General features: G+C 42.1%; 2 protein-coding genes across 2 annotated transcripts in view; both read right to left on the reverse strand.

Moving 5' to 3' along the window:
- Positions 1 to 15520, reverse strand: part of ypel1 (yippee-like 1) — a 1016165-nt gene that overhangs the window by 722932 nt on the left and 277713 nt on the right. The gene's annotated exons all lie outside the window — the stretch shown is intronic.
- Positions 1 to 15520, reverse strand: part of aacs (acetoacetyl-CoA synthetase) — a 98597-nt gene that overhangs the window by 5658 nt on the left and 77419 nt on the right. The window contains exons 13-17 of the mRNA XM_028825141.2: positions 12520 to 12633; positions 12078 to 12203; positions 4933 to 5002; positions 4511 to 4569; positions 1364 to 1566 (exon numbers count right to left, since the gene is read on the reverse strand). Coding sequence (XP_028680974.1) covers positions 1364 to 1566; positions 4511 to 4569; positions 4933 to 5002; positions 12078 to 12203; positions 12520 to 12633 — 572 coding nt within the window. The remainder of the gene's footprint in view (positions 1 to 1363; positions 1567 to 4510; positions 4570 to 4932; positions 5003 to 12077; positions 12204 to 12519; positions 12634 to 15520) is intronic.

Below are 15520 nucleotides of genomic sequence, written 5' to 3' on the forward strand. Positions count from 1 at the left end.
ACACTGCCAGAGATGGCTTTATTTTCTTCAGTTCCACGTCCTGTGTGATCTGTCACATCCAGTTCCATTCAATTGTAATTCCTTACAGGCCGAAATGGCATAATAAGGAGAGTCAGCTTTCCTCACCACCATCTGTCAGAGTCTGCGTACAGAATTAACACTGAAACACGGGCATAAATGGGCAAGCCTGTAAATTGGTGTGCGGCTGCAGGAAACTCTCGGAAACAGTTGTGTTCTCAATGGTGCTGTCACCAAGGCTGACCCTCCTTGCCCCCTATCCGGTCTCCTTTTTTCTGCCCCTCTGTGAGTTTGATGCTAGGCACTCGGGGATGTGGGATGTCGGACTTCAAAGTTGTCTTGAAGAAGAGTAGCAGACTTTTAATGAAATCGCAGAACAAAAGGGCTAAAATACCCTTCTCGTCATTTCTGTAGCCTTCTGCGCCTCACCAGAGCAGTCATGAGCACTGCTAATATTATTCATATTTATTCAAAAGCTTTTGAAAATACTTCAGGGCCATGTCAGTCAAAAATGTGACATTATATATGCATAAGGGTTGCTTGGCTGGCAAAAAATTGCCAAAAGCAGAAAAGGCACAAAGGTAGCATGAGATGAGGAAAGGGACAGACGCAGGTTATGTCAAAAGAGAGGAGTGCACCATTGTGCCCAGTAGTTTCTAAAGGGGCTCCAGAATACACTGGCTATGAAAAGCAGTCTCCCTGTCATTTGTCATTTTCACTGTTTATTTGTGCTACAATAAGGAATCTTTTATGTATTAAACAAAACTGAATCCTGACCTCTGGGGTAAAGTAAAAGTTTTAGGTCATTATTTTTATGTAGGGTGAATTGTTTCCAAAAGTCTAGAAGTAGTCTTCACCCAGGATATTTCTGCAGTTCTTGTGTTCTAGCTCGACATGTCTCATGTGCCATGACTCAGGGATGCAATCCTAATAATGTGATGGCAGCTCTACGACAGTATGCGGAATTACAAGGGATTGCGTGCTCCTAGATGATGAGTGGTATCACACTAACAGCAGCTGGAGGTCATGGAGGTCAGTACTGATAAGAACACAAGAATTGAGAGGGGAACATTCAACCCATCAGGCGCGTTTGGCAGGTTCATCCAGACACTCAGTTCTTAAAGCAGATTACGTTCTGAAGAGTTCTGCTCCAAGTACTTGCCTCTGTACTGTATTCCTGATTCCAAGGTTCTATATTATGTAAAGACACACTCTGCCTGACGTCCACCTTAAATGAACCTCCCTTAATTTCCAGCTGGGTTCCTCAAGTACATGGTTCACACTTTCATTGAGACATTTGTGCATAAATGCACTCAGGTACCATGTCACTGATCTACCCACTTACCGGAATATCTTTGGTTTCAAGGATGAGGGCTGGTACATGGCGAGCAGAAAGAGCAACACGGATGGCAGTCCGGATTTTGCCTACTAAATCTTGAGAAAAAATCTGCTTCGGCCCCATCTTCAAAAACAGGATAACTCTTTCCTCTCCATCTTTGTTGTACTGGGGGATGCAGAGACTGTCAGACACTTCCTCAAATGCTTCAACTGATAAAACAGTAAAGAAAGACACAGAAAGTGAGATGATTACAATTCTGCACGTTAAAGTTTTTATTTAATTTGTACAATGCTTACTAAGAAATATGCTATGTAAATCCTCACCATTACGATTCTAAAGCCCCTGTATGACAGCGAAACACAATGCTGCATTGAGTCTTGATGGGCAGTTTGTGAATCTTCTATATATAAAAGTCAAATACCGCTGACTCACTCATTACGAAGTCTCCCGAACCATGAGGATTGGGACTCGAAATTTGAAATGCAGGTTACCCTTGGCTCATAGGTCCTCGCTAAGAAACAGTTTTAAAAACTTCGTGGTCCAAGCACGTTCTGTCTCTATGTCTGTCCGCTTTATGTCTGTCTGCTTTCACGAGAGAACTACTTAACGGATTTAGATCTGGTTGCTTTCTATAACGTGCTTGAACATTCTCTCATCGCGCTAAGTACCACAGTTCACTTGCCGTACCGATGTATTTATGCAAATCCAACAGAGAGGCTGTGGGCCGAGAGCAGGGGGGCGGGCCTTCCTCATCCACTCGTCAGCCTCTGTTCGAGTCGGTCTACATCTCGCCACATGTTGAAGTGCACCTTGCTTCCGCTTAGCTAGCGACACCTGTTTGTTCAACAGACATTATCATCTACAGGTTGTTAAGAAGTAACGTTTGACGTTTTTGAGAGAGAGATCAGAGCTCCGTGTGTTTTAGATGGTAGCTGCTGATTGCCAGAGATATCACGGCCACGTGCTTTTCTCCCCACGCAGGGAATGCTCTCCCGTCTGAACACGATCAGATATAGTGCCAACGTCTATTGATTTTTAAAGTTTGCCCTGTTTCATTACTATGTGGGCGCAGCCACGGGGTACAGCTAGTTGCATATATTACTGTCTCTTATATTCTTCTTGAATGAGACCAATTCTTCCCATGTCAAAGGATGTCATTTTCTCATGCCATCCCCATGGATGACCAAGTACATGGGCAGTGGGGGTAAAAAGAGCTGGGCGGCAAACAACCAACTTCGGTAAATTCAGAAAATGAGACGTAGACTAATAATGATTAGGATGATGATCTGTTATATAAACATTTTAGTAACACGTGTCTCAGTGAACTTCTGTAATGGACCACTACAAAAAACAAGTGCAGGTCTAATTGGAAAAAAACAAGAACGCTATGTTCAATGGTTACAAGCATCTTTTGAAGCTTTACGGACACCGAGAATATGATATTTAGATTTCCTCAAGGTTGAATGTGAACAACTAAGACATGCAATGAGGTCAGCTTAAAAATCCCTTCCTAGGAACCATCAATTGGATGTGGCAACAGAGAAAAAGGTTGGAAAGGGAATGTGGGGAGCACAGATGAATGAAGGACTCATTTTGAATGGTCCTTTACAATTTAAATAGCCGTTTACTGCTCACTACAAATGGAGCGACTGAAATCCAACTGAATATAACAATACTTGAAATTCATAATGATCACAAACTGCTTTTTTGCCTTGATTGTTTATTTATGTCCGCTTGAAATTATTGTTTCACCATAACATGTTGAGAGTCAATAAATGCTTTTTTGGAACTTTCATGACTATAATGAAATTTTTACTGAATGGAATGTGATTCATTTCTCTTGACATACTGTAAATAAAACAGCTCAGAATCCCATCGTTAAGTCTGGCAAAGAGACAAATGTGAGGACCGGAATTGGTTTACAAGTATTAAAGGCTGTCATTAGAAGAAAGCTCTCTCGTGTTCTTCACTAATTATACAGTATGACTGATGCATGTCACAAGAGCAATACTGTAAATAGATATTTATTAAATAAGTGTCATAAGAAAACACTCTCAAAACTGCTTAATCTAATAAAGGATCAGTAAAGCCAAAAGAATACCCTGGCAGCACTGGACACAAGGCAAGAAGCCATCCTGGACAGGACATCAGTCCATATCGGGGTCCACTCAGTGCACATTCTGGAGACCCCAATTATTCTAAACTGCACAGCGTTGGGAATGTGGAAGAAAACCCAGAGAAGCCAGAGGACGAGCACACAGACACAGAGAGGAGGTGTAAAGGCCACAGAATTCAAACCCAAAATGTTGCATCAAATGCTGGAAGTAGAAGCATTATCACCTGTGTCATTGTATCACCATTTTAATGAAATAACATAATAATTAATAATTTAACCCTTAAAATGCACCCCCTGGGCGCCAAATACTTTTTTGTTGCACTTTTTAAGTAAACGTCACAATTCACCAAGAAAAAGTGAAATTTTAATGGAACACATTTTTTTTCATGCAAAAAGCACCACAATTACTACAACACTGATCATTTTACACACTGCCAATGAACTGTCAACTACTGCAACAATCTCTTATTATATGTACAAGGTGCAACTGGCGCCACTGATGAAATTCAGTAAATCACCGACTGAGCCAACTGCGCTTGAACTGGCTGCACACAAGCACACAGAGGCCAACGCTGATACTGGCAGGCTGGTTTAGTGCAGCGGCTGAATCCCAGGGACAGTGATGCTGCAGTGGTCCATCCACAGTGGTCATGAGCAGGCTGCTCAACGAATGTACGGCATGGACTCATCAGTTCCGGCGTGTTCGCAAATTGCATTGTGAAGCGACTACAGCCGGTTGCAGCAGTTTAAGGGTTAAATTAGGAGATAAGGTGAGGGGTTGAATTTTGGATGGATGGCAGCAGCCCCCCAGCCTTTCCTACAGTGGGAGGAACTGATGAACTCGGCATGAGAAGCTGTAAGATATACAGTATGTGAGGGAGACATGAGCAGGGAACACAGAACACCAAGTGTATGTGGAAATGACAAAGGCGAGAATGACTATAAGGATATGGAGTGGAGTAAACTTTACTGACATTGGAGTCCAGAACAACACATAAAATGCATGGCTTTTTCATTCCACAAAAACTGATAATTACCAATGTTATAAATTTCAGAGCTTCCAAACCGAACTCCATTGGGATTCAGGGTTCCATCACTGTAAAATAAGAACAAAACAAAAAGCCAAAAAGCGTAATATGTACTTGTTCAATTTCTTTATATCATTTATTTAATGTTTGGTGCTGATACTTTCCTACACAGATGGGATGGCTGATCTGTCCTACATCAACTGGCATAGAAAAACCTTCTGCACTGTCAACAATGAGATTTGCAGCCATTTCACTCTATCTTCAGCCCTCTTTGCCAACTGTTGGACTTGTTACCCCCTCAGAACTACATAGAGAGCGCCTTACCAGTGAGAAATGTCAAAGAAGAGGTACCTCTGGCACGAGCTACAGCCTGTTACAAGAATGCTATGTTGGGATGGTAAACAGAGAAGACAGCAAACATCTGCACCAACCTTCTTCCCAGCATGACTATTCCTCCAGTCTGTGGGTTGATTTTGCAGTAATCTCCGTGTGCCCAGAAACCTGTAAAGGAAATGGAGAGCTTAGTCATACTTGATTAGGCACAAATGGGTGTGAAGGTGCATCGTTATAGTGACATTTATATTTCAGCTGACACTTTCATTTAAAGCAAGAAGTGACAAGAAAACAATTGTTTCTACGCTCCAATGGTGTGCCCTCTCCTAGGCAGGCTGAATGACTTGCTCAGGGAGTCACTGGCAGTAACTGATTTTGCTATTTCACAATTTACAGTCCCAATCCTTAGCCACAAGCTCACTTTGATTTGGACAATGTAAAAGACAAGTGAGGATGTACTGCAGTTATGTCCGTAAAAGGACACTTTAACCACTCAGAATCCTCTGGACCAGTGTCTAGAAAGGCAATAAGGAAGTGTGGGCCATTCCTGACAAGCCTGTGTGTGTGTGTGTGTGTGTGTGAAGTGTTTCATATTGTTGAAAAAGTTCTTGACAATAAACTGTAATAGGGTCTCCTTTGGTGGTATTAATGGTTTTGGAGTGCAGCACATATGAAAGTAAAAAAAGACAAGTGCCAGAGGGAAAAACAAAGAATTTTACCCCTAATACCCCTCTGTGTACAATGCTTTGCTCACTTTCCCTCACCATTCAAAATATTTTACATAGCTGGCTATTTCTGTCCAAGCAAATCAGTGTGTATGTGCTGAAAGGTCACATAAAGAATAAGGAGTTCCATGATCCACTAGTAGGCCACACTGACCCCCATAGGCATCTTCACACTTTCAGGGACTCATCTCTCAATTTCACTTCCCACATCTGCTAGCTCTGCCCAAAGTCACTTTTCTATGAACTAAGACCGAAATTGCATGGAGTGAGAGATGCCCTCATCTGGAAGAGCCAACTGCCCATTTCTAGGAGAACTGCCAACATAAATTGCATCATCAGTGTAAAGGGGCACATGGATATTACACCTTCTGACAGAAAGAGACACAAGTGGAAAAAATAGTGAGTAGAAAAATGGAAACGAGAAAGACAGGAGAATATTAAGAAAAGCAAAAGAAATGAGTGTTTTACATTAGGCGCCATCTGTAGAAGTGCAACTACATTAAGGGTCGCCAGCCTCACGCACCAGTTCTTTTTATTCTCTTGTGATATACGGCCATCATTTCAGGAACATGGCCTGTCCTGTTTCACTGGCTCAGGCTCAAGGCTTCTCACCCAGTAAACTGTCAACACGACACTTTGTATTTTCATGACACAAGGTCTCTGAAGGCGCTCTTATATAATAAAGCTGTCTTTTTATTGGAATCTTTATAGGGTCATCTGTAAATAAATCATGTGGAAAAGCTTAAGAAAAGAAGTGGAGCTACTCACTAAAGTTCTGGCTGTTAAAAAACGCTACTATGCATTCACACAAATATTGTAAATAAATCCATCCATTAGACAACCTGCTTATTAAGTGCCAGATCAAAGGGGACCAGAGCCTACTGCAGCTGCACTGACTGTAAGGCAGGAGCCAACCCCATACAGGATAGCAGCCAAATTAAAGAAACAACTGAATACTTACAACAACAGTCTCTAGCCATCTACTCATTTATTCATTTTATATACAATATACACATCCACTAGCCCAGTGAAGCCAAAACATCTCTCCATTACTTTAAAGGAGGCATGAGTCACCATATTCTGCTGTGATAAAAACAGACCAATGATGACGGTTATTCATCACTTTGATAGTATAATAGATGTAGTAGGGCTCACTAAATGTGCGTGCCAGGCACAAAGAGGTAACCTCACCACGTGCCAGGTCTTCACGCTCTTCTAGGTAATACATTTTTCGTCCTAACCTGAGTGTTCAGGTTTAAGTGGGCATGAAGGATTTGTTGTAGTACAAGGGGATGAGAATTGCAAGTGGTGGTGTTCACATGAGATAAAGGACAAAGAGGTAGGTCCACCTTGCAAGGTCAATATTCTGAATTAGAGAACAAAATATAAAGGACTAGGCCAGAATATAATCAGGTTCATGTAAAACATCCTCCATGTCAATTTAGAAAAAAAACTGTTACAGAAAGACAAGTCAAAATCATGAATATTTGACTACCGAGGAAAACAAAACAAAGGCTGAAGGTCAGAAAAGTATGGGGATACTGATGCAGAAGACTCAAGATTTAGAGAGAACCACAATAATGACCAAGAGGCCTGGATCTTGGTTTTTATCCAGGACACTCGTAAGCCCAGACACCCAAGACTCCTCACTCAGTGTCTTGAGAGCCCCAATCAGAGCCTCCATTGACACCACAAAGATTACAGCATCGTTGGCAAAGTCAAGATTCTTCGCTAACAGATGCCCCACTGCCGCTAGAACCCAACACCCAGTCCATGCAAGCACTGAACAGAGTAGGAGGAAAAACACACTGCTGATGAACCCCAGAATCAACTGGGAAAAAAATCAGAGGTTCTGTCTCCACTCTGCCCAGCACACACAGTACCAGTGCACAGGCTGGCCATGATATCCAGCAACTTCAGGGGAATCCTACATGTCTCAGAATGTCCCACAGGCCAGCTTGATCAACTGGGTCGAACACTTTAAGAAAATCAACAAAAGCTGCAAAGAAACTCTGCTAATATTCATGCTCCGGTCGCTGGCGGTTGAGCAAGTGATCATGGATCCTACTGAGGAAGACCCAAGCAAGGACCTTACCCAGCACCAAGAGCAGAGTTATCCCCCTGTAGCTGCCGCAAACCAGGCAATCACTCTTCCCTTTCCAGACAGGAATGACAAGTCCCATTTTCCAGTCAGTTGGGAAGATGCCCATCTCACAAATGGAAGCAAAGATTGCTTGCAATGCCAGGATGAGAGCCTTACCACCAGCCTTGAGAAGTTCACCCCGGATACCACAGATCCCTGCAGCCTTTCCCCCCCTCAGCTGGTTCACCACCTGCGCAATCTCAAAGAGACTGGGTGGTTCACAGCTAATTGGAGGATCAGCCTCAAGGACCGTGGACCCAGAGATATCCAACGCCCTAGCCGGAGGATCAGCTTTGAACAACTGCTCAAAGTAGCCAGCCCAGCAGGTCACAACTGCAGTGTCATCCGTAAGGACTGTTCCATCAGCCACCCTGACTGAGACTCTCCGAGGAACAGATTTGGATGTGCGTAATACTTCGATTACTCTGTAAGCAGGACGTGGGTCGCTAGACCACAGATGGTGCGTCACTTGCTCACAGATTCCTCTAGTAAACGTCCCCTTATCTGTCCTCATGGCCCTTGCAGCCGTCCCTCTCAGTTCCCAGTAAACAATGGAGTTGCCATCAAGATGTGCACTGCGACTCCTCTCAATGATATCCAGGAAGCCCAGTGAGGTGAAATACCAATTCTGAAGCCTACTCAGAGCCATCTTTAATCAGACTGAAAATGTTTGGTGTGACTTGAAAATTTTAGTTCATCTATTGATTATTTTTGTAATGAAAAATGATGAACTACTCCCACTTAACAGGTGTACACAGGCAGCAGGGACATCACAGCAGAAAAAATCAACACGAGTATCCCTGTCTTTACTATTAAAAGTGTTAACTCACTAGTCCGCAGACTATCAGATTATCACATTACTTTTATGTGTATTTTCTTCCCTATAATCTCATGATAGAGAAGCACTAATACCTCTATGGTATCTGCAAGGGAATGTGGCAAAGGAACCCTATATAAAACATTACTAATTTACTAAAGTTACATTTGCCTTTTTACCTTTTTTATGACGTTCCACAAATGATTAAGTGGTCAGGGACCAGAAGGTACTGTAATAACCGTCTAGTAACAGCACCCTCATCTCTGAACAGTCCCATCTCGGGCATCAAGAGAAAACAACCAGCAGGGGACAAAGCAGACACCTTTGTACTCTCTAATATATTCCAAATAATTATAAAATGTATTACATAAATTGTCTTTGATAAGGCACCAGAGCAAAAAAAAAAATAATGTGTCTCAGAATAAACCAGTTAAATACTCACTTTTAATTAATGTAGCTTTGCTAAATGACAACTAAAGAAAGTCTATCAAATAAAAGGAAACATAAAACATTTCTAAGGATAATAAATATTTGTTTATACACACAAAAGAGTCAAGAAGACTTTCATACATCCAGACTGTCACCTCACATTTAACTGAGCTTTGTAATGAGCATAAAATAAAGGTCAGGGCTGTACTTCTGGAATGCAGCCCTTTTTTGACTGCCAATTATATGCGGGTTGCTCCAGAGAATAAAAATGAATTATATATTTTATACATGAAATGAACAAACAGTTATTATTGTATACAAATACGTGCTGTTATCTTGCAGTTAAATTTGACACATAAAACTGTTCTGAATTAAGACATTCTCTACAACTGTTTTAATTTTACCTCTCCCCTTAGCTTACTGAAAAGTACATTTTCATGCTTTCTAAAGCATGTGTGTGTATACAAAGGAATGTCTATATATAAATATTTCCACACATAAATATACACTCAACCACACTGACTTGCACTGAGCCAAATAACCTGACTTGTAAAACTATGACATAAGGGAGACATGGGAGAACATGCAGTCTCCACACTGACTGTACTTGGGCCCAGAATTTGAGCTCAGGACTCCAGAACCATGAGGCAGCTCTGTTAAGCACTGTACCACCTTGCTGCTTCTGCATAAAATTAAATATATATGGTCGAGTGGACTCACAATGCTTTTGCTATGTTGCAGCCTTGTGTTAATTTACATTTACTGACATGGCAGACACATTTATCAAAGGCAGCTTACAACATTTATAATACAATCCAAACCAACATTTCCTTTGGTTTTCCATTTGGAGCGCAGGCAGGTCCAGTGACTTGCTTAGGGTCTCACAGTGTCAGTAGAGGGGTTTAAATAATATATATATTACATTCGGGCGGCACGGTGGCGCACTGGGTAGCGCTGTTGCCTTGCAGTTGGGTGATCTGGGGACCTGGGTTCGCTTCCCGGGTCCTCCCTGCGTGGAGTTTGCATGTTCTCCCCTTGTCTGCGTGGGTTTCCTCCCACAGTCCAAAGACATGCAGGTTAGGTGCATTGGTGATTCTAAATTGGCCCTAGTGTGTGCTTGGTGTGTGGGTGTGTTTGTGTGTGTCCTGCGGTGGGTTGGCACCCTGCCCGGGATTGGTTCCCTGCCTTGTGCCCTGTGTTGGCTGGGATTGGCTCCAGCAGACCCCCGTGACCCTGTGTTCGGATTCAGCGGGTTGGAAAATGGATGGATGGATATATTACATTCATTGCATTCGTAGTCTGTGTCACAATCTGATTGTATGGGTGGTTACCTACCAGGTAACGCTTGTGGTTGGTCAGCAAGTCAGCTAACATCTGCCATGGTGCCCTCCTTCAGTTGCAAGAAGCAGATCATAGAATGGATGAAATAGTTTACTGTCAAATAATGCAAAGAGTATGCGACACGTGTTTTGCCCTAATTCTGGGCTCATCAGGCGTACACACTCATTGCACTCCCTTACGGGAATCGAACCTCGGATGTCAGCGCTCGAGGCGAAGCCCCTAACATTGCGCCACGGCGTGTGGTTCGTTTATTTGACAGTATGTAGATCGGGGTAATTACATTCATTGCATTCGTAGTCTGTGTCACAATCTGATTGTATGGGTGGTTATATATATAGTTGTGTATGGCCAGGGCCCTCGCCTGGCTGGGATACATTTATGGTGGAAGGACTGGGGGAGGGACCGTGGTCTGGGCATTACCTCGCTGGGAGACTAGAGGTCAGACCCCAAGGGTTGCTGTGGCTCCACAGAGTCCTGCAGAGCACACTGGGAGTTGGGGTTTGCTGCAGCTCTGTTTGGCTCCCGCGATGCCACCAGGGGAAGCTGTGAAAACAACAGGGCTCCTCATGGCAGGAATGTCACAACACCTGAAAGTGCTGTTGGAAGGAAATCACGGGACACCTGGAGCCAGCTGTCACTACTCAGGGGAGCCAGAGTTGGGAGGGAGAAAGAAAAAGCTTGCCGGAGGAGGTGGAGTGGAGGTGAAGAAGATAAAGTAAGAGAGAGAGAGAGAAAAGAAAGTTCTGTGATTTGTGCTTTAATTGGTGCATTTGTACTGAGCTCTGTGAAGAGCGAGGGAGAAGTGTTTCCCACTGATAATGAACATGTGCTGAACTTTGAACTTGTGCCTGGTGTCGATCTGTCTTGGGTTTGGGCGGCTGGTGTGCCCCCTGCAGGCCACATAATCTTTCATCATCATCACCTCCCATCGTACCTCTTGGGATAGGAATTGTTCCTTAGAATTACAGATCTTTCTCATTTGGATAAATGGAGCTTTTGATGACAAGTTCTTCTTCTTTTAGAGGGGCTATTGTCAAGGATGCTTGGCATATTATTCAAAGCTTTGGGCCTTTTTGAGATGTCTTAAAATATTAGCTAAAATCTATAAAAAGCAAGCAGACTGGCCTATATTAATAACAAAAGAATGTTTGTCTGAGAAAAACAAGAATACTGTACATGGCCAATATTACTACTGTATTATAAATTTATTATTGTGCTATATAAAAAGTGTTATATAAAAGTGAACCAGGATCCTAAAGCAAATTATAACAGCTGTATGAAAGGCATAATGTTAAAATATGCACTAAGTGCCCGAGTGATAAGTACTTCTTTCTTTTTCTATTTGTTTGTTCTGCACAGTGCTTGCCATTTTTGTTCAGCTCTGTTAGAATGGTTATGAGTCAGCAGATCATTTTGGAGACACTCTGACTGCCCCACTTGCACTTAAATTCTCTCTTGCCTCCTATCCTGCAAGCAAAGGCTCTGGTGAAACAAAAGGGCTAAAAGTTGATCTTATACATAGTTCAATTAGGACCCACGCACCAAATAATTACCATATAAACTGTGCAAAACAAAAATGTGTAATAGTTTTATATAACAGACTATTACTGCCTTTTGCTAATTTTAACTCCACAGGCTCACAGCCTGCTTTTCTATTTTGCTTCCAGAATCAGCTTTGGTTCCCTAAACCTAACGAACCCCACTGCCAACCCTCTAATAAAATAAGCAGCTTAGGAAATTGATGCATGGACGGGAGCCAAACGGTCCTTTTTATATCTCAATATTTACCTGGAAATGATGAGAAGTAGGCTTTATGATATTTGCTCCCATTATCATCATTCCAGAAATGTGTTGGCTGACAGGGCATTGGCTTTGTGCAAACAAGCTCTCCACTCTCCCCCCAAACTGGCTTTCCTATAGAGACAAGAAAGAATGGTTACTGGTGTGGAATAAGAAAATAATCCAAAAGAATCAGTTCTGCCTCAGGACAGTTGCACAACATTTTTTTCACCACATCTAAGAAACCTTCATGTGTTTCATTTGTCTGCAGAAGAACTTTATTATTTGCCTTAAAGTAATGATATGTTTTTTAATTCAATGTGTACTCTGCTAACCCTACCTTGCAGGTACAACAGCCTCATTCTGGGCTAATCTCGGCTTCTCTGAACACCATTTTTACTGATCGGCTGATGATCCCTCCAAAATGACAGTGAACTTGTAAAGTATTTACCTTCACAGCTCCAGGCTTCCACTGCCATCCCCAGGTTTCGGGCTTGGATCTCCCCCCGGTATACTGGTACTGTGAAGTTTTGGCCCATAAAGCAGGAGATGATATCAGTTCCACCTGTTAGGAAAACAAACATAGATTTTGGATTCTGTCTCATGGTCTCTGCTTGATTATTTTATTGACATGGATTTTTTATAAATGCAAAAACTAACAACAAATATTAATGTCTGGATGTAACGATGCATACACTCTGTGACAAAAAAGTGTTTTTAGGAGCAATGAGTTGCTTTACATGAAAACAAGCAGACAGAACAAATGATACGAGTAAAAATCTACTTCCCAAACAAAGCAAAGGAACAATCCGGTAGTCCTAAATGGTCTTTTATAGGGGGTCACTATTACAGGGGTATAACCTAAATCTGGCGACAAAATGAGCAAACAACTACTTCAGAGGCAGTGGTCCATGGTGGAGTCCACACGAGCCTCAGACATTCTTCTTTTGAGGTAGGGGTCCAGAGATGGGTGCTAACATGCCATGAGCAGTTCTAGGTGATGGCAGCAGTTTTTTGTTTTTTTAGGCGAGTCTCCTCAGAGTGTCGACACACGGTTAAGCTTCTGCTATCAGTTATAGAGAAGTGGGCATTACAGGAGACAGCACCAAATATCATGTCTTGGTATATGTATTGTTTGTGCCATTTCTACATGTGTATCTTGTGGACATTAACACCAATAAGGGAAAGGAAAAGAAACTGAACACCAATTCACAACAGTTCAGAGTGCTCACACCTGACATGACTCCAAACTCAGATGAGTAAAGGGAGATGACCAATGGAAAATATCATAATGGACACAGTGATCGTAGTCACGTCTCTGTATTAAACCATGAAGACTGTGACATAAAGAGTGATCATGGCCTTGCTGTTCCATTAGACCTTCTGGACCCATCCTACAAACCCACAGTTGAAAGCAAAGAGCCACCGTCACATTCGTACGAACATCATGTGCTGCAACGCAGGATGAAGAATAGCCTTCAGTCCTTATTCAAGTCAATCAGTAATTTCTATGATGGAAATGTGCGTATTTTAGTGTGCTGAAGCAGAAGTACAAACCTCATGAATTCCCCATGACTCCAACCTGTCCAGCGATTGCCTATTTATGGTGGGCCCAATTTACATACCTTACCCTACTCATCTCTGAGGCGGTCCAGTGGACAGCAGCTGATCATTGCTGGTCCGGCCCCTGTTTGTGTGGCATGTGCATGCTTTCTCAGCATCTCTGTAGATTTTGTTCATGTGCACCACTTCCCCCTCAAATGTTAATGACTTATAAGTTTAACAGAAATCTTTACACTGAAGCTCGATGAGGAAGAGTTTCCCTTACAAGGGAGAATTAGTGTTGGATTCCAAACACATCTGGAGCAAAAGCCAACAGATGTGCTGATACCAGTGAGTAGAGTTTGACACCACGGATTAAAGGACTTAAATGTTTCATCTGTTAAAGGCACTTAAGAGATGAACTGAATAACTAGAGTACCTGATGATTGGCATTTCTCTTATTTTAGTAAGCTATAAGATTAAATATTATTTTTATCCCGTATAGTGACACACTGGTGAGTAACTAAATCCCCTACACATGAATAATCAGGATCGCTAAACAATTAACATAATGAAGTCTACATGCTGACAAGCAGACTGGTCCTATCACACTTAGGATATCATTGCTTGAATTCCTAGGTCACTTATCCTGGCAGCTGCCCCTCTCGTGAACTCGTATCCCACTGCTGCAAGAGGGGGACCCAGCTCTGAGAGTCAAGTCCCTGAGCTGCACTCTCACCAAATTGCTGTGCTCCCTTTAATGTGCCTGACTCATCTCAAACAAGTATACTGAATAGAAGGCAAATAGCCATTTATTTAATTTTCTATTTGTAAATTTTACCTGTAATTTACTCCCAGCGCCACAATTGCTGTTCATGATTTTCAGGCCAAGAAAATGGTACATCACATTATTACAGCTTTTCTTCATAATTATTATTATTATTATATTTTTTTTTGCTGAGATTCAAAAAGCAGACTCATCAGCTCTTTATATGAAAGAAATGAGTTTTCACATTCTGTTTGGCACTGCAAAGCATGCTAGAAAAATGACTCCTTGAACACTTGGTAATCTAAACTAGGCTTCTCCCAATCAGAATAATTTTCTGTTTTCTTTACAACATGTGTCAGATTTGACTAAATGCTAATGATGCCATCTCAGGATTTCAACAGGATCTATTCAAAATGACACAAACACCATGCAGCTGACAAAACAAAATGCATTAATTTGCCACTTATTGATTTTAAAAGTACCAAAAAGAAAATCCATTCTAAAGGGTACATGAAGTGTTGCAGCAGTTTGAATGACTTCATCTGGAAGCAGTTACTGTTGGCATGAGTAATTCTAACCAATGTTTACTCAGATTTTGTTTAGAGACTGATTCTATTACAGACGACAGAGCCTGCGAGACTGATCTTATGAGAGCTCAGTTCTTGTAGCTGAATGGCAGGTTTGATCCTAGAAGTTCGTCATAACCACTGGTGTGTCCAGGTACAAATCCCCTGTCCTGCCCTTCACCTCCTGGCACTACTCCTCAAGTCTAACCCTGGCTCATTATTAATTCCAACTAGGACTGTGATCTGGTCAGGCTTCCAAAAATTTCTGATTTTACCTGGCATCCTTTTCAAGAGTTGAACCCTATCACATCTTGCCAACCTGCAGTTACATGACCACTAGACCTACCGTTCAGCTACGGGAACTGAGATATCAGAAGATCAGTCTCACAGGCTCAGTCATCAGTGGATTTTTGATTTACAGAAAAATTTCTTACATCAGACCTTGAATTGAATCTCCTGGCATTCTAAGCCCTCGTTCATGTGGCCCTGCTTTTTAGAGTCACATCCCATCAGATCTGCTTTCCCAACAGTTTTATCTCTGTGAGAACCATTCTGTCGTCATACCTCAGTACTGT

The sequence above is a fragment of the Erpetoichthys calabaricus genome, chromosome 18 (assembly GCF_900747795.2).
Source record: "Erpetoichthys calabaricus chromosome 18, fErpCal1.3, whole genome shotgun sequence".
NCBI lineage: Eukaryota > Metazoa > Chordata > Cladistia > Polypteriformes > Polypteridae > Erpetoichthys > Erpetoichthys calabaricus.